Source organism: Bubalus bubalis, chromosome 16 (genome assembly GCF_019923935.1).
Source record: "Bubalus bubalis isolate 160015118507 breed Murrah chromosome 16, NDDB_SH_1, whole genome shotgun sequence".
NCBI lineage: Eukaryota > Metazoa > Chordata > Mammalia > Artiodactyla > Bovidae > Bubalus > Bubalus bubalis.
Genome location: NC_059172.1, coordinates 21113216 through 21136577, shown reverse-complemented (window position 1 = coordinate 21136577; position 23362 = coordinate 21113216). Strand labels below are relative to the sequence as shown.

Below are 23362 nucleotides of genomic sequence, written 5' to 3'. Positions count from 1 at the left end.
ACACATAGCAGACATTCAATAAATAGTTGCTAAATGAATGTGGATAAAAATCTAGCACTGACAGCATATTCATTCACAGTTAACTTGTGGAATTAACATTATACTATCTTAAATATCAATGCAAATGTAAAAATGTAAGACATATAACTTTTATGGATAGCTTATTAAAAGTTCTTTAATTCTTGTCAAAACATTAACTAAAAAACCTTTCATTAAAAAGGTTTAAAAAGAATGCTAAGAATTATACTGTCAGACAATTCAGAATGAAATAACAATTGGATAGGATTAAAACTCTAATATGAATTTTGAAAACAGACTTTCACATGGTTTAGATAATTCCATGCACACACTCAAATCAACTTAATTTTCCATTAATTCTTTTGAATGAAAACATGGTTTCTTTTTCCCAAATAATACTGCTTTAAATAGCTACTTAAAAGTTGGAATTTTGGAAGTGGAGGTTTAAATAGGTAGGCACAGCTAACAAATTATTTTCATGAAAAGCAAAGAAAAAACTCAGGAAAAAAAAATTACACTCCAGAAGAATCAGTAAGATTGAGACATGAATCTTCTTCCTCTATGATAAACATGCTCCAAAACTAAAACTTTGGCTCTATTTCAGTGGGTTAAGTCCTACTTTGAAATGTTAAATACTACTTCCAGAATGTTTTATTAATCAAATAGGTATTTAAGTTTTAAAACTTCTTTTTTCCTTACTTTGTAAGTTCCTAAGTACCGTTATTTAAAGACTTATCAAGAAAGCATCCACTATTTTCTCTGGAATTTGTTTTATATAGTTTGAACAAATTCCAGAGAAAATAGTTTGTTTCACATTTTATCTCCTCCATATATGTTTGTGATGACATTTTCCAAAGTGATACCACATAAAGAATTAAGTTCAAATTCTATATGGAATACTGTCATTAAGGTTTTAGTAGACAAGACTGCAATAAAGAGTACACTGGAATTCCCTCCTTGTGCTGTGACAGAAATGCAAAGAAAGTTGAAGGGGAAAAGAACCTCAAGAGCAAGACAAGTGAGAAGATGATGTCACTTTAGTTTGTAAATGAAGTCTCAAGGAAGGCTACTATAATCTAATACATGGCCATTCTTTCTAATGGATCCTAATACACAGATCTAATTTCATCCAGGCTTTCTTTATGTGACCGGTTAGTGGGGATGTCAGATTACTTAAAGCTGTGACATGTAAAAATCAGAAGGTAATTTTAAAATTTTCTAATGCTATTTCTCAAAGAAGTTGAACTCCGGGCAGTCCTTTCCCAATCATTCCCTAAACCTAAGGGAAGACAGTAAGGACAGGGATAAACCATTGCTCTCTCCTCCTCCTCACACTCCCTCATCATCCCACAGTACGCACCCAATAAACTAAAGGTTGGATTTTCAGATTGTTACAGTTCAGATACACTGCTGGATAGGCAGGCATGCATGTTGGAAAACCAGATTTTTATGAAGTATTTAGCTGACCACTGAGAAAACAAGTTTAAAAATATTTACTGTTTTAAAAAAAAAATTAGTACAAATAAAATCCTTACACATAAAACTCACTTCAAAGGGAGCTCTACAATACTAGAACGATGGCTTCATGATTTTGATGCCTGACATTACTGAATAGCACAAGAAAATCTGTACTGGGAATCAAGACTTTTCTCCAAAAATACTTTATAAGCAAATCAATTTAAGGGAAAAAATATATAACTAGCAACAGAAACATACCCTTATAAAATCTACTTAAAACTACTATTATTACATAAGGGTATTCAAGCCTGCTCATATCTTTCTAAAGCTGAACTGCAAGAATGTTAGAAGCTCAAGACATGTATGAGAAAAATAATTTGCAACTTTTAAGATTTTAGTGGGAAATTATAGATTTGATGAACTAGATGAACACTGAAGCACAAAACAATTGAAAGACAATTATTTAAAGCAAGTCATGAACACCAAAGTAACAAATAAAAATACGGTCTTTCACATCAGAGAGCGTATTTATCATTCATTCCAGTCTGACATTGAGAAAAACATAAGCAATAGAGATAACATACAATTTAAATGTCATATTAAAATTATCTAAATTTATAAACAGCAAATCATGCTAAAGTTAAACTTTCCTTAAGTCCCGTAATGTAAAATGTTCCTGACAAATAACAAAAACAAAACAAAACAAAAATGGAATAAGGATATTAAGTTTCAGAAAAAGAAATCTTAAGGGACTTTAAATTTATAAAAACAGATTCAGTTTCACACATAAAAGGAATACAAATCAAAACCATACTGATAATTGTTTACATATGAATACTGGCAAAAGTTTAAAGTATAATATATTGAATTAAAAAAGAAGTGAGGAAGTGAACTCTTTCAATATCAAGGATTATTAATAGGATTTTTAATTATTACTTCAGTGGAAGGCAATTTGGTTAAAAAAGCCCCTCAAACTCTTGAATCTAGCAATTCCTTATCTAGAAATAAATTCACAGATATATTTACACAGAAATGACATGCACATATATTCAACACAGTAACATTTCTAATAAAACAGGTTTGGGAGGAACCTAAAATGTTCTTCAGTAGAAGACAGGTTAAACTAAATATGGAATAAGTATTTGTGATAAAAAAGAAAATTTATTTTGTTAAGTAAAAAAGAAAAAAAGGTGTAAAAGAAAACCTAAGGGGCAACTGTTCATGTAAAAGGAGAGGAAAAAAATCAGCTGAATACTTTTCCACTAGAGGGAATTGGGTGACTCAAGGTTGGGCAGATAAAAAAACTTTTCCCTGCAGGTCGCTTTTATAACGTGGGTTTTTAAACCACATTTTAAAGTACACAAACATGCTATTTTAAAACTTTTTAGATAGTATGATAATTTGGGGGGGCTTCTCTCATGTTTAAACATACTTCTGTATTTAACCATCAATTCTGAAAATATTCCAAATACTCTAAAAATGTGTAAAGTAGAACATGTATTACACGTACATATATTATATGTATATTATTATTAAACTATTTAATTAACAATATTTTTTAAGGCAAGAGTTTTAAAACTTCTAAATACCTAAAGCATTTTTAAAAGAAATCAACTTTAACACAAACTGATAAATCAAACTACAGAAATACAACCATAAATTTATTTACTCAGGTGATTTTCAAGCCTAAAAATGGATGTCAACAAATGGAAAAACACATTGATGTCACTCAAGATTAGTGTTTAATAAAGTATTTGTAACATTTAATAATAAATTAAAGAAATATAGATGTGTAAAAATTTTACTCAAAGTCAACATTTACTTTAACAAACTGTTGGATGCCACAAACTAAACTTCTGGCACTAAACTGATCATTTACTGAGTTCATAAATTAAAATAAAAATAAAATTCATAATCATTTCCCTCTAAAAAATGAAAGTAAAAATATATCATGAATTATAATTCTAACAAAAGTTCTTTCATATATGAGAATTTTCACTAGAAGAGAGTAACTCTGGAGCAGAGAGTTGATCAAGAAAAATACTGAGTAATTTGATGGATAATGACAGGAATATTCTTAAAAAATAATATATGTAAAATTTTAGTTTGAGGAAGTTATATACTATAATGGGAAATGGCAAAAAATACATATGTAGTCTCTATAAACTTCTGAGATGACTCATGCTCTGCCTGTAAAGTGTATTTCTAACTAAATTCATTTCTTAAAAAAATACGTATGTAGCTTTGACAATGACATTAACCTTGCCAAGAATGTCTTTCTTCACCCTCATCAAGATTTTTCTCCTTGGTATAGAATTTTGACAGGTTTTTCTAAGTAAATTGAAGAGGCAATTCCCTTGTTTTCTGGCTTCTACTGTTGTCAGGAAACTGTCAACATGTCACTCCCTTGAAGGCCGTTTGTCCTTTTGTTTCCAGTCATTTCTACGATGAGTTGATTTTTTTTCTGTAGTTTCACTCGTCTACATGGGAATTTTTTTTTTTTAATCCTGTTTGGGATTCATTAAGCTTCCTAGATCTGCTGAATTCTTGCATCATCCTGAAATAAGTTAAGTGTTTATCTCTTCCAACTGAGCTTCTGCTCAATATTTCTCCTCTACTTCTTGAACTTCATTTACACACATTTTCACTCTATCCTTTGTGACCCAAATCCTTTCATATTTTCTGTGTCAGTTTCTGTAAACTCATCTGGATTTCTTGAATTTTCCAATTCTCTCTTCATCTGTGTTTAATCTGTTATTAATCTAATTCCATTTTAATTCTAGTCTTTTAAGTCTTTGTAGATCCTTTTCTGCTGTACATGGTTTCCTCACATGGTTAGTTTTTAACAAGTCAACTCCTTTTCCTTGGAAAAATATTCAAGATTTTCTTCTGTGGCTTAGGATGAAGGTGCATTCCTCCAAAAAAAAAAAAAAGTCTGAATGAGATTATCAGACACCTAGGAGCATAATTCAGGTTAAATCCCCGTTACAATCATGGTTCAAAAGCTTTTTGAACTATCCAAGTGATGTTTATTTGGACCACAAATCCATGCAAGGCCCAACTTGTTGAAATGTCTCAGGACTGGAATTCCCATTCTGCTCTGCTCAGGAGCACAGCAACTTTCCCTAATCTCCTAGGGTTAATATGGCAACATAGATTTATTTCTGGTTCAGTGTCATCCTGAGTATTTTCTGCACATAGCTTTAGAGTAAGAGGATGTTTTGTTGGGCAGGCCTTAGGCTTTGACTTTTTGCTACCTGAACTCCTATAAGCATTTGAAATTGAAGCTCAAGTTCTCCCAGTTTGACAAATGCTCTCAGGGTAGAAAACTTTAGGAACTCTGCTAATCTCCCAGCGTTCCTACATTCTGTTTGTTTTCCAATTAGGTTTTGGCTTCTTTACTACATTGTTATTCAAGATGCTTTGTAAGAGTATTTATTTGAGTAACCAAACCCCTCATATTGCCCATATCTTCTTCAATGTATTTTATTAACATCTGGCTTCAAAAATAATCAGGAAAAAATTTTGTATGAAAACTATCCAGAAAAGCAATCAAAAACTTTAAAATTCAATGTTCATTCAAATACCAAATTTCAAAGGTTAAAAAAATTAGTTCAGTATACCGAATATATTTCCTCTCATGTATTAGATAACTCTCAAATAAGTATAATTCAGTTCTCTGAAATATCTTATAAACCAGCAATTTGAGTTTACCACTAATGTTTGCCATGCCAAAGTGAAGTCTGGGTGAAAGTTACAAAGACAAGAAGTAAAATGATAATATTTAACACAGAAGTCTACTGTTTTTAAAGGCAAAGGCTGGAGTAATTAATTCTTTTATACTTGTTTTTAAAAATAAATCTATGTAAGGTTAAGTTTACGGATTAAGTTAAAACACACTTTCTATATTTTTAAATATCTAGATGTCTTAAATGAACTTCAACCCTCAATCAGATGTTGGCACTACACACATATACAACATCAGTCAGAGAAAACGTGTGGGTAAGAGTTAAAATGTTTATGCTTTACTAATTTGACAACCTGTGAAATCTGATAAATCAACTTGTGAATACTCAAGTTTTTATCTCATACACACACATACAAATGTCTGATAAGTTTTACTTCAATATATACACCTAAGCTTTTCTTATAACCAGTCAGGAATTTATTTTCTGTATCAGGTTTTAAAGGAAAGCATTTCAGAATTACAAGCAAACAGTTTTAATGCCCTTTGGTAATTCTTTAAAATTGAATAATTCTTTAAAAACCTTTCCTTTAGGACATACATCAAGACAGAATAATTCTCAATGTCAATGATGCTTATTCTAAAATACTTAAACAGCTGAAGGCATTAGACAATTCAAAATGATACTTTGTCTTTTTAGAAAAACTGTAAAGACATTTTTAAAACCTATGTTAATAGTAAAAATATTGGTCATGCATAATTTGATGAAAAATGTTATAAATGGCTATCAAACTCTAATTCTTAGAAATTAAAAATTCAACTTGAAAATAATACTAAACTTAATTTTATTTCCTACTGGGGATTTTTCACCTGACAAATACTTAAGAGTTCCACTAAATTCTAGATTCCTGAAACATACCAATATACAAAATAACAAATTTAATAAGGAAACTGTTCAGTATACTAGGAGATAAGCATTATAGGTGGAAAAAAATAGAGGAAAGAATCACTTTCGAGGAGTTGGGAACAACAGTGGCAATTTAAAAAGGTGGCAAGAGCAAATCTCATTGAGAAGAAAACACTTTTATAAAAATTTGAAGAAAGCAAAGGATTTTGCCAAGCAACTATCTGGATAAATATCTTCAGAGCAGGTAAAACAGCTAGTATCTTGAGGTGGGAATGTGTTAAGAATATTTAAGAAGGCCAGAGAGACTGAAGAAGAGACTTTATTATGTTAATTATCATACAGTAAGCACAAATTTTCTTACTTAAGTGGAAATCCTGGTATTCATTCATTTTCTAATAATTATTTACTCAACCTATCTGACTCTATGACTAAGAAATAACTGACTGTTCAACATATAAAAATGTTTTTACAGATTAAAAAAAAAACTATATTCAATTTCTACTTGAAACAGAACCCTGATTATTCTAATGTTTTTGAAGATTCCAGAAGTAGCCAAACCCAATCAAGAACCAGAATTCAATAATTCAGTGATCCAAATTCACTATAATTCTCAATTACTTACTGCTATAAAAACATTGTATTACATGTAATACCAATGTCTAATATATACATTATCATTATTGTATCAATACAATTCTTACTAGTACTTCCCTCCTCATATTAAACATATTGCCATAATCTACCCTCCCTAGATTTTTAGACTTTGTGAAAATATGAAAATCAGTGAATAAAATAAATTTACACTTTTTTCTCAAGACAAGTTTGAATCCCAGTTTTTGTGCTTTCACTGAATTTTACAGTTTTAAGTATTCCAGAAATATTCACAAGATATCAGAACCTTAGCTTCAGGTTTTATTCAAAACCAAGTTTCAATCCTTGATACTATGAACAATAAAAGTGCTAAGTGGTATTAAAAACTGTGTCACTTTGGTGTAACTCTCACTTTGAGTACCCACTTGCATACTAACTTATGTATTTAACCAAATAAAAGGACAGTGTTCTACACATTTCATTAATAAAATTCATATAATAGATGAGTGATAATTTTCTTCTGTGCAGAAATCAATTTAAACTGTTATTGGATAAACCAGAAATATTGGCAATGTGGTATCCTACCATTTGGTAAAACTAGATTTTATTCACAGCTAAAATTTTTCCAGGAACCAGCTTTTTCAAAGTAGCTATTCAAGTTTTGTCTTCCTATAAAAAAATTACCAATTTTCTTCCTTTGAAAAAGTTTTTTGCCTCCTTCAAAATGAATACACTGGTCAATTAATGTCACATTTTACACGTGAAGACACATGTAATCTTCATATAGATTATAGAGAATGAAAGGTTTCATAGCTCCTTAAGACTCAAATACCAAGTAAATATTAGTGAAACCAAAAGAATTTCTAATCAACAGGCAACTTTCTTTGAAAACTGTACAGGAAACTTCCAGTCATTTAACTTTTAAGTTTCTGTTAACATCTGAGTTTTTTAAAAGGCTCAGAACTAGAAATATTATCACAATTTAAGGTTTTCCTAGAGCAAAATTACATTCACATTTTAGTCATCATGAAATTTCAGATGTCCATACTTATCAGATAATCATACTCTTTCTCCAGCTTCATTTCCTCTCTTTCTCCAGCTTCATTTCCTAACAGCTTAGCTGCAATTCTAAATTAACTATTGAGCTGCTGTTTTCGCAATTAAGAAAAATTTCATGAGATAGTCACAAGTCATCTGTTTACAATACTTCAAAGGACTAGAAGCAAAACAGCTTAAAAACTATCAAGCTGTTTCAATTTCTCAAATTGAGCATGTTTTTCTCCCCTTGTTTAGACTAGTGCTTCTTTCTGCCAAGGATCCTGTGCTTTTGAGATTTCCATTTAAAAAGTCTTGTTCTTCTAGATTTCCTTGACTCACCCTCACATACACCCCCACTTCTCATCAAAGCACCTATGGGGCGTGCCAAGCTAAATTTGTTTACTATGGACACCTTTACTATGCTATGGACACCATACGTTTGTGAAAATATACAGATGGTGTGGGGCCTGAAAATGAACTATATGACTTTTTTCAGAATCCATAAATTCAACAGGAGAAAACCAAAATTGAAAGAGACACATGTATCCCATTGTTCATTGCAGCACTATTTACAATAGCTAGAACATGGAAGCAACCTAGATGTTCACTGACAAATGAATGGATAAAGAAATTGTGGTATATATACACAATGGAATAATACTCAGCCATAAATTCAATAGTCAATTTTGCTACAGAAAAAGTGTTTTAACACTTTGGGCAATTTTATCTGAATATAATCCAGGCAAATATGTTGATAGGTAGGTATCCATAAGTCTTCAATCTACCAACTGTTGTAGGATACTTTTAAGGACTTGACATGTAAAACTACTTGACAAAACAGCTTGCTAACAGAATTCTGCATATTTTAATCTGCACAGAATCTTCTAGAAGCTACTCAGAACTGCTAAACTTTTATAAAGTAATTTAAATTTTGATATAACTTTATAATGGTTTATATAGAATCAGCTGGACTGTATTAGGAAGATTCATGAAGATATTTCAGTTTTGGGGAGGTACTCAAAAAGCGTTTCTTGAATTTCTAAGTCTGATTAAACCACAAGTTCCAAATAACCGGAAATGCTGATCTTCAATAATGATTTTTCTCATTAATAAAGGAATTAACTAACACTTTCACTTTTTCTTTAAAAAAAGGTGGATATTGTGCCCCCTGACTTCAATCTTCCATTTTTTTCATCAAACTTTGCTTCATGATTTCAAATATTTTAAAGTAAGCTCTCCAAAAAATGAAAAAAAAAAAAAAAAGTACATTCTGTCCTCTCAGAAAACTTTTACAAAACTTCTATGGGAAGAAAAGTATGAATATAATTCATTAAGCAGACTGAACTGTAATATACTTAACCTAAAATCTAAACTCTGGCCTTGATTTGAGAAAATTCCATCCTAATAAAACTCCTAACTGCTAAATCAGGAATGAAAGGTAAACTTTCTTGTTTTCACATTGCTGAATTAATGCAGAATTGCTAATTGCAGCTTCTGTGTTTGAAATTTCTTTCTACTTTTTGAAATTAGAACCAAGTACACAGTGCAGAAATTTAAAAATCGTGAAGGGTAAAAATAGAACTTTGCAAAGTAGAATTTTAGAACTAAGATTTTATACAAACCATAAGGTGTGGTTATATATTATTGTACTATGCCATTTTCCAAAATATTTGTAGCAATTTTATGTTGTTTTGTGTAGCTATACATACATATTTTTTTCAAATGTACTGCCAAATCCTAATAGCTAAAAAAGAATGCAAGAAAAATGTGAGCAAAGAGGAGTCAGTTATGAACCTCCTATTTATCTATTTCTACAACTGTATTTTAGGTCCTTTGTTAGTATAGTGTGGTTACTAAGTAGGAGCCCAGACTTATGAAATAGGTTATCTGAGAAGAATGTCCCCAGCTTTCCTATTTACCTCTGAGTAGCTTAAACTTTAGTAATGCTGATCTTAGGAAAGCTACTTAAGAATTCTTCAGAAAAGCTGAACATCTGGAAAAAACAGAGGATAATACTTACCTACTTTAAAAGCTAAGTTGTGATTAGTCAGATATCTGCTATCAAGTACTTTTACAGTGCCTGGAATATATTAAAGGCCTAATTATTCTTAGTTATTATTGTTTTGGTAAGTAATCAGAATAAAGGAAAAAAATCACTATCAGTAAGATAGCAATTAAAAATCAACAATGGACTTTCTAGAATATATTTCACCTCCAAAAATATCCTCACACTTTTAGACTATCATTTTTCTATGCAATTTAGTAGTTTTGTAGATCAACACTTAAAATGTAATATAATTTAAAAACATCTGCTTAGTGCTCACTTCAGCAGCACATATACTAAAAAGAAAAAACAAACCATTTGCTTACTTTTAAGAATTCATGTACAATCCTATGCATATTTTGGGTAAGATCCACAAAAATTTTAACTGATTGTAAATATATTTAAATTTGGAATAAAATAACTCATAGTAATAAAAATATAAAAAATCCCCCATCCCACTAATATCAGGATAGTTATGAAGACATCTCTTGTCTAAAATAGCTAATGGGGACGTTTCCTTTTACAATTTACACATTATTGGAAACAGTATCTGAATTCACAGTCAAAGAAAGGGAAAGGCAAAGAGTGGGAAATAGTATGAAATCTGTTAAAATTAAGTAGAAGATACAGCAGAAAAAGGACCACTATAAGAAGAAGATAAAAAACAGAATTTCATCCATCATAGAAACAGGGAATTTTACAAAGAGTATGAAACAGTTGGAAAAATATAAACATGAGCTGGGTATGAAATTATATTAGAACACTGTTCTTTTTCAGTGGGATAATGAAATTGTGGTTATGTAGGACAATACTGTGTGTGTAGAGAAGGGAAAAGTACATATTGCAAAATATAACATTGAGATAAGGCAGAGGGTGTATAAATATTTACCATAATATACTATTCTTTCAACTTATTTTAAAATTTTCAGAATAAAAAATTGGAAAGGGAAAACAGAAAAATTAATGGCTTCCAAAAGGTCACATTAATTTGGCTGAAGAGCTAACAGCAGCAAATCATAGATCACCAGGTTCTAAATTCTGTGTCATTAGTATTCTTCCATACTATCCTCTATAGACTACAATTTATAAATTCCTTGCATTTTTTTAAATAAATTAAATATCTTTTCCATACTAGCAAAAATTATCAGATCACTGTTTTAATAATAATGGGGGGAATTCTGATATGCCCCTTAAGATCCATGGCAAATAACTAGCCCAATTATAAAATACTAAATCATAGACATATAAGTTCTTTCAACTTGCAATGTCTGTTCTTTAAGTGTAAATCTCATGACTCTTCTGTGAACTTGGGGAAACTCAAATTTACAACAGAGAAAATATCACTTCTCCTGGGAAAATACCACTTCCATGCTTTATTACTGTTAATAGAGAAATTATTTCCTTTACAGTGTTAACTTTATACTTGAAACAACAGAGAATTTAAGCAAATTGAAAAACATGGTATTTTCAAAAATAAGTATTTATCTAGATTTTTGACTAACTTTTTTAACCTGTAAAGTCAAAGATCTCATGACTTCTAAAACACAAATTCTTACTTGAAATAATTTGCCATTTGATCAATTAAGTAAATCAATAACAATATTTCCTAAAGCCTACAGATTATTTTGAAAACATAAAACCAGTTAGGTTTCTATATGAGCAGGGAAGCAAAGTTTTTAACCTCCCCTGATGATTTGTGATAGAATTTAAAAGCATTACTGACAGAGTATATGATCTATGTTTAGAAAACTTGCTATAACCATAATATGCACAAATCTGGTTAAGTCATCATCTTTTCTAACTGCAAGTATCAGTAAACTGATCAAAAGGGAAAACAACTGAGGGCAAGGAGAAGCCAGTACTTTCCAAGTTTTCAAATAAAAATAAGCTGAAATTTGCATAATTAAGTACATATTTATATTCAGTAATACATATACTGAAAAGCCCTAGAAAAACATGACTGATTCAGGCAATAATTGTTAAGAGTTCAAATGGAGTGGGCAGTTGTTGAGAAACAGGATCTTTATAGAGTCTCAAAATATCTCCCCATTATTTTATTAGTTATAAAAGCAAAAATAGTAAATACACGGTCAAGGAAAAGGTCAACACTGATATCACCAGTAAGAGGTAAATGAACATCATGTGCCTCTGATGAGGACACACAACCACCTGCAGCTTTTCAGCTGTAGTGAACATAACCTGAATTTAATAAGGAAATAAAAAATTTAAGACAGAATTGTTCAACATCCAAGGAGACTGGAGAAGAATGACACCTATATACAATGATCTTGGATTAGATTTTGATTAAAAAGACTGCTATAAAGGACGTTACTAGAACAATAATTAAAGTAGAAAGTGGACCGCAGACTAAACTTCTAAGTTTGTGTACATATGAGAGTATCTTTGCTATTAGCAAATGTAAAGTATTGTCATGATGTATGCAACCCAATCCCTTATGGTTCAGGAAAACCAGAACTGATAGTTATTTAAAACTGACATTAGTTATTTAAAAAAGCTGCTGTAAGCACTGTTTACAATAGCTGAGACGTGGAAGCAATCTAAATGTCCACAACAGAGGAATGGATAGATGTGGTACCTATATACAATGGAATATTACTCAGCCATTAAAAGAATGAAACGCCATTTGCAGCAACATGGATGGACCTATAAAGTCATACTGAATGAAGTCAAACAGAGGAGAAATATCCTATGAAACCCCTTATATGTGGAATCTAAAAAGAAGTGATATAAATGAACTTACAAAACAGAAACAGATTCACAGACTTGGCGAACAAACTTATGGATATCAAGGGGAAGGGATAGTTCAGGAATTTGGGATGGACACATACACGCTGCTGTATTTAAAATGGATAGCCAACAAGAAGAATCTACTGTATCGAACATGAAATTCTGCTCAATGTTATACGACAGCTTGAATGGGAGGAGAGTTTGAGGTAGAATGGATACAGTAAATGTATGGCTGAGTCCCCTTGCTGGCTACCTGAAACTATCACAATATTGTTAATCAGCTATACCACAATACAAAACTTTTTTTTTTTTTTTAAATGCTGCAGTAATCCTTTCAAGCCACAGTTTAAGCGGCCATCTCTTAACACATGAAGACTTCCTTAAAAGCTGATTCTTGAGTTTGGCACTTAGGTGATTATACTGTGTTTTTAAAAAAAGAAAGTTCATGGAGTTAGAAAATCAGGCTTCAAAACCCAGAAATAAAAGAAAAAAACAAAAATCTGAACAAGTTTAGTAATGCAACCCTAAATCTGACCACAGATATAATAGTCACACTGCCAAAAATACTACAAGAATGAATATCTCTAAGATTACTTCTTGACAGATTATATACTGACTGATAAATCACAACATGACATAGTCAAAACAAAATGACTTTATACCCAGACAAATATAGTAAGTATTCTGCCAGGTATGAAATATACTCATATGGCAATATGATTCAATTATTGCCCTCTAAAGAAAGCCTCAATTACCAAAACTGGCTGCCAGAAACAGCTAACAATAACAGATCCCACATGGCCATTCTTTGGAGATTGAGTCAGTAATGCAGGTGTGGTAAATGCAAAGCCTGAATGGTTTAAAAGTTTCCCAGGTGATCCTAAAATTGTGTTGTTTGCACACTTTGGCTCAAATGGGTAACAATCTCTTGATTTAATTTACTCATGTATGAAAAGGGGCTAAGCTAATTCATCTTCCAGCTCTAAATTTGATTGAAATGTAACCTCCATCTTGACTTTAAATATGTAATACAGAGCCAGTTTGTTGGATTAAAGAATTTTCAAGAAAATCATCAATATGCAAGTCATTACCTTTTCTTTAAACTCAGTTATGAAAAAGTAAGTTATGGAAAATGTCATCATAATACCATTCCCCTTGTTAATATGTGAGGTGATATATGTTAACTAAACATTGTGGTAATCATTTCACAATACATACATGTATCAAATAATTTTATTTTTATGTCTTAAACTTATAAAATGTTGTATGTCAATTATATCTCAACAAAACTTAAAGAAAAAAAAGACCATTTCACATATAATCTTTAGACAGAGACTTATAATAGTGTTATCTGCATATGCCAGAGCTAAAACTTTGTGTTTTTTTTTTTTTTAAAGGTTGTAACAAACATGTTCTGTAATATGAATCAAAGTATTAGGGAGATTAAAAATAGCTTTGGGACTTCATCTTTGGATATTTTTACAAAAATATTTCACACCGTCCTTGACATCAGATGGTTTTCAGAACTATCACTTAACATTTCCAAATACAAAATTTTTCTTTGGAGGTTTCCTAGCATATAAAATGGTAAAACTTACCCCAGGTTATGCTTCCCTGAGCTTTGAAAAGTCGTTTAGTTTCTCAACAGGTTGTAATCAAAGCAAATATTCACCATTTTGTTGAATTTGCTGTAGAGTCTGAATACATGGAGGAAAACTTTATACAGAATTCAGTTTATTATACCATTATATTAATCAACTACGTTTTCTGCTCCAAAGTTGCTAAGAGCAAAATTGTTTACTAAGAAAAATTAAAGTTTAAAAAGTTATTTACAAGCAAATAAATGCATTCTTGTCCACATTCAGAAGTGTAGTTTTCATAGATATCACTATCATTATTTCAGACATCTTCATTTCTTGGAAATGCCTTGAGCCATATTCATTTAAAAGGAACAGCTGTTTTTAAGTTGAAAGCACATATTAAACAAAATATAAAACAACAAACCTGTTAGAAAACACTTGAGCCTTTATGCGGTCTTGTCTTTTAAGAGGAAGTCAATTAATTGCCACCAGGTTCCCTTATGCTCAGAAGTTAGAACCAAAGCCGATTAATTCTGCTTCCAAATACAGGGGTTTCTAACTCCCTATTATTGTAAAGGTCTTAGATTCATTTGTGTTTATTCATGGTTGCCACGTGTTGGAGCATATCTTTAGTATCTTTTGTGATAGGGGTGGAGGTTGTATTCCAAATAAATACTCTAACGTCTTACTGATTATAATCCCCAGTAATCAAAAAAAAAAAAAAAAAAACGCAACACCCAATTAAGTATCAAATATTGTATATTAAGTGTTGTTATTCCATAAATGCTCAAGAAATTTAGGCTAAACCACTACCCACAGGGAAACCTCAAACTGCATGATCCAATAGCCCTTTGTTTCACAACAAATTTTGGAATGTTTGAATTTAAACAAAACCTGGTTAGAAATGCCTTTTCCAGGTTTTCAGAATACACTATAACTCTTATGAGATACACAAAAATAGAATATAAGAAAGCCTGGTTAAAAATTGAGTCTTTGAAGGGGGGCGGGGGAATGATCCTTTTTCCCCAGATTTTTTTATCAGTGATTGCAATGCTTATAAATTTGTTTTACAAAGTTAAAAAAATATAAAAATGATCAGGTTGATTAGTAAAAATTTTGCCTGAAAATAAATGGCTACATTTCACATAATAAACGATCTTGAAGATATAAAGAATAGAACCTAAGATTTTTTTAAGAGAAATTTTGTTACATAAATTAACTGTCCTTTTGCAAATAGATTATGCAATGCCTGGGGTGAAAAGAAAAGGCTCCAAGGGAAAAAATGTATAGATCATGTTAGTAGAAGTGACAACACCTAAATATCTATGCTACTATAATGCCAGAAAAATGAATGGGATAGTTCAGTAAGACCTAAAATAGAAGTTCGATACTTAAAATAGTAAATGTAAATACTTCCTTTGTTTTAAAAACAGTATGTAATTATTCATATCACTTTCAGGTATTTGATCATCAGTTCAGTTGTTTGCAAATAGTTTGTTTTCTTTTACACTCCTACACTACATTTAAACATGCATGTAAGAAACTATAGATTTAAAAAACATATTGCATTTTAGAGGACAATCTGAATAATCACACAGACATGGACCAACATTTATTACAAACAGGAATAAGAGCAGATCTATAAGAAAAGAGTACAGATTTTTTAAAAAAGACTGCAAGCTGAAGTATAGAAAAGAAGTTGTGATCTATAATTTTTTTCCTGCATTTAAAAATCACATTGCTCAACATGTACAAAACATTATAACACAGTAGTTTAAACTGCTACTTAGAGGAATTAAAACAGTATAGACAGTGGAGAAGTTTATTTCAATTTAGGTCACCCATGATCCATCCTGAGTTCACTTCGATTTTCCAAGAAGGAAGGTATTTTTAAAGGTCATTTTTCCCAAGTAGAAAGGTTATTTTGAAAAACTGAAGTATGTACTTCACATCCCATTATAAGAAAAGGATTCACATTAAAATAGTTTTAATAAAAGGCAATCAATTCTCTATATACTTTTATTAAACAATTACAGCTTTCACAGACAGCAAGACACAATGTTGCTATTACCAACAGTATTACCTTCTTCATTTCTCCTTCAGCTAACAATTAAAAAATCATCCTAAGAAAATTTCTTATGAATGTGGCTCAATTAAAAACAAATTACTGCTAACACCAAGATATTGTAGCTTACATGCTGTCACACTGATTACCTAGCTACATGAAGAGCTACAGTAACCAAAAGGGGGAAAACCAACTTAAAAAACAGAAAAACTATAAATTTTTTCAATTCACTAATACTTAGTGACCATTCTAAAAAGGGGTTCATTATGAGCACTCAGGCTCTAAATGGATATCCCTTAACTTTACTGTTTAAAAACTCTCATTTTTTAAACTCTAAAATATACTGCAGTGCAGATTTAAGACATCTGTCAACCAGAGATGTATTAAGATGTTTCCTTTGCTATTTTCATACCTTAACAATTAATACTTTATAACTATATCACTTAAGAATAGTCATATTGTTCGCTTCTATGATATTGCTAGACCACATAAAGTAGCATTTTGGAATTCAAGAGGAAAGCAATTCTATGAACTGGAGGCAAAATATGATCTCCTACATAATATATACAATACTAAAATAATTTGGCCTGATTTTGAAATTAGGTATGTATTATATATAGGTGTATTAAATATACAGATGGTGGTCCTACATGTCCTTTCAATAGAACAAGAGAATTTTACCTTCAATAAGCAAAAAAAAAAAAAAAAGTAGGTAATGAATTAAGGATGACATTTTAAAGTTCAAATTTTACAAAAGTATCTAAGTATTGCTAAACGCTCACTGATATGAGAAAAGATATACTGGCAAATATTAAAAATACCAGATAGTGTTATTAACTTCTTTACTAAGAATTATTTATAATGTGCTCCCATTTCCAATTGATGTTCCAAGTTTAAAAGCAACCCTCTGACTCCCCAAATCCCCAAAACACCACTCCCCCTTGCCACTTTGTTCCTAAGTAGGATTTTCAAGAAGTTTCTCTGGGGAAGAAAATTATCTCATTTTAAAAGATGTATGTACTTTCTATTAGAAAAGAACTAAATGTATTTGGACTCGCACACACTGATTTAACTGAACATAAATAAAAGAAACTTTACAATTTTCCCACCATTAAGTAGTGAGTTACAACAAATGTCTTAACAAAACTTTATTTTCTTGAGAGTGCATACAGGATGTTATGCAAACACTGTTAGTAGTACCTTTAATGTGAAGACATTCTTATTATTACTTCAGATTTTAATGTTTCATAAATAGGCTATGTGTCTTCTTCAGAAATATTCAAGGCTACATTGAGTGATAAGGCCAAAGAAAACTTTAGCCCCTCACAGACTAAACAAAGTACATATGTGAAAATAAAAAAGAACAAATTAAGAAAGAGAAAACCATTGCTCAGCATATGCATTTTTAAAATTTGCATTCAATGTAACATCTTAATTTCTAAACCAGAAATAAAAATTTTATGAAATACACATATATATTCTGTACCATTTTTTTTTAATCAAAAGACGTTTTACACATACATTCATATTTGTGTGTCCAGGTGTGTGAAACTGCAAACATTACCAACTAAATAAATGTCAGGCAACTGCTAACAGCTCTGAAATAGTATGTGAAATGAGCCAATTATTTAGACAACTTCAGCCCTTTGGAATAACATCTGGTCTGTCTTAGAATTCAGTTTTTATTTTTAGCTAGCAAGTGGAAGAAATAGACTCACTGTGCTTTATGCTTACAGAATGAATATCTAACAGCTAATTTCAGTTTAAATTATGCTATAATAAAATGAATGAATTATAACTGAATATCTGAGAAACTGAAAGAAATTTCTAAAACTCAGAACATACTATTTCATTATACCATGTACCAATTATGTTAATTTCTGATGAGTTTGCAGAATATCTGCATATAAGCTAATATGTAAAGTCAAACTGGAATGAAGAGCAAGTATATGTAGATGATCCTGGCTTCAGCATACTTCAGACAGTTTTATTCACTCACCTGGTGAATTTCATGCCAGTATACTCTGATGATTAGATATACTAAGGAAGGAAATGGTCCAAAAGGATAAGTGATAAAACCTTAAGGATATGGTGGTCTTGGTCCAAAATCACAACCAGACTCCACATAAGATACAATCTCTCTCACACATACAAACACACAAACACACATACCACATACACAACCACACAGAAAAACTTCAACACACACACACAATGTTCCTGCTACTGTCCAGTAATTCCCCCAATCCCAACATAACACAATATAAACTATAACACAAATACAGTGAGTACACTGTAGCCTCAATTTAAATCTGCAGTTAGTTAGGTCCATTCTGAGGGACACATCACAGGTGACACTGTGCTGTGTTGAAGTCTGTTCAGTACTGCTGACTAAAGCCCTTTGATTTGTCCAAAACAGACCCACATATTATAAAATTTCAGTTATTGTGAAAATGTTATGACGAGGCTGCAGTGTACTTGATTATGTTGAGAATTTATATTATAAATTAATATTCAAATAAGAATACCTCATAAGTATAAATAAGTTACAAAAATAAATGGATATCAATTTTCAGCTTAATGTGGATTATCAGCTATTCCCATCTCACCCCATCTCATTAATGTATCACCAGAAAAATGATTATTTGGTGCCAACTGTTATCAATACATTAACATTTTATTATCATCTTGATTGCTAATTCTGATCTTCAAAAGTGAACATTTCCATTCTAATCATAAACAAGAATGGGGCCTTTACTCTGTAAAATAAAATGCCTGACTTCAAATTTCAAGACAGTTATAAAGAAAAAAATAATAATAATAATAAAAACAAACAAAAAAAAAAACCAATCGAAGTATCATTGGGTAAATTATGATTACATAGGTTTGAGTTCATATTAACTTATTACTGTATAATGTAAACTTTATCCTAAAGAAAAACTTTAAAAATTACTGAAGTGCTTACATTTATTGACAAACCATGCATTTTCACAAAATTAAAATCGAAAATAATTTTTTACCTAAAGGTTTCATTTCACCAGAGACACTCAAAACACCCTATGAAACTAAATTAACATTTCGTATTTCCTTATAATACCAGATTCATTTGTAAATAGGAATAAAAAGAAAAATGAGTTCTAAATAAATGACACAGGAGGCAATAAATTGACACATGACAAGTAAATAAAAGGCTAAAGCACTCCAATACCATTGAAACTGTTTTAATGTTGTTGCAACTCCAAAATGCAACAATCATCAGCTTGTAAAGACCCAAATTTCAAAAATTCATTTTAATTACTCCTTCATACCTATTTTACAAAATAAAGGCAGAAGACAGTTTAAATCCTCCTTGTCCTACTTGTGCTATCTATGTTCCTAATTTGTTTTCTATCACTACAGTGTATGTTGCAATTCCCATCAAATGCTATATAAGAAAAAATAAAATAAAATATTAACCTCTGCTTCAATGTACAGTTTCCAGAATCTGCCAGAACTGGGGAACTGGGCAACAAGGCGTTCATAAGTCTTCCGTGCTTTGTCTATAGGTTGATTCTAAAATTGAAAACCAATAAACAGCATTTACAATGTTAGGATTATGAAAATATTATTTACTGCAGAACCAAGTAGTGTGATTGGACCCATAGAGAAGGAAATGTAATCCTATATCACTAAACCTGTGCCTCTCGAATGAGAATGCTCCAAGCGTCAAGGTCATAAGGATTCTCTTCTAATTTCTTTTCGGCTTTCTTCACCTTCTCTGGGACATACTCAGCTGCCTAGGGGGAAGAAAAATAATGAACTCAAGTTACTGTTTTAAAAATCTCAGGACTAATTTAATCCAAGCACAATATATTAGTTCCCAGATGCAGTATCACAATAAGAAGCATGAAGGTTTATAAAAGAAGGCTTCTTATAAAAGAAGCCTTCATTTTCTGTAATCTAAATCATTTGCATAATAACAAATTCAAATGGACACATACTTAAAAATTAAAACATTTGTAAATTTAAATAAACCCATCTCTTTTTTAATGAAATAAAACATGGCAGCAGTTCTCCAACTTTTTAGACTCGGACCCCTTTTATACTCTAAAAAGTGAGTACACCAAAGAGTTTTCGTTTATGTAGGTTATTTCAGTATTTACCATGTTAGAAATTAAAACTGAGACAAGGTTAGATATTTATTCACATACAAATAATAATAAAAGTATTTACATGTTAACATAAATAAAATTTAATGAAAAATAACTTTAAAAATTCATTTAGATGATTATCCTTGTGACATATATTTGCAAACCTGTGTATAATAAATATGGCGGGCTTTAAAATGCAGCTGGATTTTCACATATGCTTCTGAACTCAACCTACTGCAATATCAAATCATGTAAAAATTCCACTGTACACTCATGAGAATTAAAAGTGAAATAGGCAAATAATGTCTTAAATCTATTATGAAACAGTATGAGCTCACAGATCAAAGTCTTAGGAACCCACAAGGTCCCTGGACCAACATTAAGAAACACTGCTTTAGAGAATTCATCCTGAATCACAATGAAAAAGCATGAAATCACATGAAAACTTTATTTTGACGTAAAAGTTTTAAAAGCATTATTTACAAACTGTATATACAGCAACTGTATATGAAACTGTACTTACAACTGTATACAAAAACTATTAAAGAAATCTACAATGAAAGAGACTGAAAAGACTGTAAAATAGTCATGTCTGGGTGATGTGTGGTAGATGGACAGCTGACTTCCCCCCCTTTCTCAGTATTTTCTAAACTCTTTAATAAAAGGTGGTTTTATTTTTATTATAGAAATACAATCTTAAAGTCAATACCTAAAAAAGTAGCCAGGACCTATGGCACACATCCAAGCATTACTTTTCAAATTGTTGTTCACAATACTATTTTGTACCACAAAAAGAAACGGATACGAAATAAGCCAGATAAATTTGCATGAAGTTTTGTTCTGCCTTTGTGGGAGGACTTCCTGAAATCGTAATACAGCAATGCTGTGCTGTGCTGTCATGTCCAACTCTTTGCGACCCCATGGACTACAGCCCGCCAAGGACCTCTGTCCATGGGGATTCTCTAGGCAAGTATACTGGAGTGGGTTACCATGCCCTCCTTCAGGGGCTCTTCCTAACCCAGGGATCGAACCCAGGTCTCCCACATTGCAGGTGGATTCTTTTACCATCTTCGCCACCACGGAAGCCCAATGTAGCAATAAATATTAGTAATATTCAAGAGAGGGAAGCATTGCTTCTAACATCTCTTCCCCCCTCACCTTCTTCAGTGGCACTTAATATATCACCAAGCAATTGGGGAAATACCAGTTGGGGAAAAAATTTTTAAGTCATGTGTTTAGGTGGGAAAAACTACCTGGAAGAAGTATACTTTCCTTAGGAATAAATCAAGTTTCCACCACTGGTAAGTACACATTTAGAAAGGAAAATGTGTTTTAAAAGACTAATGTGATTTTCTATCAAAATTATGATGTCCTACTAATACACAAGAGCTTTCAGAAGCTTGCTCAAGAAACTAAAACTGGAAAAGTTTAATAAAGGAAAACCACTGGCTCCACTCATGTACTAAACATGATACACAATAAAAGAGTTCTGCAATGGTGATAAATCAATCACTGGATCAGGATGGTTCAGAAAGAGGATACATGGAAAATTAGCAAATAAAGGTGATATTTGAAATCAGAATGTTGGGTTAGTCAATGCATGATGCTAGAATAACTATCTTAGAACAACTGCAAAGTCAATAAAAGCTGAATCCCAATTTTAACCATTCTATCAAATTAATTTCAGACAAATCAAAAACATTAAAAACAAAAACACAAGAAAGAACCATCAGAAAATGTACTGAAATTTATCTTTGTGTGGGAATGCTCTTTAAAAGCCTTTGAAAAGAGTAAACTTAATTCGTAAAGTTTATTTACATTTGTCCACGGGGAAAGTATCACAATGAAAGTGAAAAGATGAACTTGAAAAAAATATCCCCAGCACATATGGCAAAGTATTAAATTTATTAATATAACATCTAGTCACTAAAACGTCAAAAACTAAAGAACAAAATGGGCAAAGTATTCAAACAGCTCATAGAAAAAGAACAATGAACTTTAAACGCTGACAACAAAACAAATATAAGCCATAAAATAAGATATCAAAGGTGTTTTATAATTAACACTGCACTGGCAAAGATACTATCAAATCAAATCAGTCCATCCTAAAGGAAATCAGTCCTGAATATTAATCAGAAGGACTGATGCTGAAGCTGAAACTCCAATACTTTGGCCACCTGACGCAAAGAACTGACTCACTGGAAAAGACCCTGATGCTGGGAAAGACTGAAGGCAGGAGGAGAAAGGGACAACAGAATAAGGTGGTTGGATGGCATCACCGACTTGATGGACATGAGTCTGACCAAGCTCCAGGAGTTGGTAATGGACAGGGAAGCCTGGCATGCTTCCGTCCATGGGGTCACAGAGAGTCAGACACGACTTAAGTGACTCAACTGACTGACTGAACTGGTCAAGATATGTAGAAACAGACATTCTCAAACTGTTGGCAGGAGCAAGCAGTAATACTGACCAAAAAGTAACACGAATATCTGACCCTGCATTCCAGTTCTGGCCACTTATCCTACTCTGCTAAGTCACGTCAGTTGTATCCGACTCTGCTCGACCCCAGAGACGGCAGCCCACCAGGCTCCTCTGTCCCTGGGATTCTCCAGGCAAGAACACTGGAGTATTTCCTTCTCCAGTGCGTGAAAGTGAAGTCGCTCAGTCGTGTCCGAGTCTTCGCGACCCCATGGACTGTACCCTACCAGGCTCCTCCGTCCACAGGATTTCCCAGGCAAGAGTACTGGAGTGGGGTGCCACTGCCTTCTCCTTATCCTACTCTACATGTATACAAAGATGTGCACAGAATACTCAGCTATGTGGCTGTTTGTTGCTGTGCAAGACTAGGAATAATTTAAATAATCAAAAAAAAGAAACTGGTTAAATAAATTATGGAATTTGCAACCACCAAAAAGAACAAGGCAGGTCTATAAACAGCAACATGGGACATAAGAGCCAGTTTAAAAAAAAAGTAGGTGTGGCTGGGGAGACACACACACACCACATACAAGTGTACTTTACACATCGTATACATACTCTTCTGCTGTTTGAAATTTTACTGTTCACCTGAAAAATATTTCCTCAGTGCCTATTATGTG

At 31.8% G+C, this 23362-nt stretch overlaps 1 protein-coding gene across 2 annotated transcripts in view; it reads right to left on the bottom strand.

Annotated features, from left to right (window-relative positions):
• The window catches only part of CSTF3 (cleavage stimulation factor subunit 3), a 68483-nt gene that overhangs the window by 30351 nt on the left and 14770 nt on the right, over positions 1-23362 (bottom strand). For both annotated transcript variants that reach the window (XM_025266255.3, XM_006080395.4), the window contains exons 2-3: positions 19809-19910; positions 19591-19686 (exon numbers count right to left, since the gene is read on the bottom strand). In XM_025266255.3, coding sequence (XP_025122040.1) covers positions 19591-19686; positions 19809-19910 — 198 coding nt within the window. The remainder of the gene's footprint in view (positions 1-19590; positions 19687-19808; positions 19911-23362) is intronic.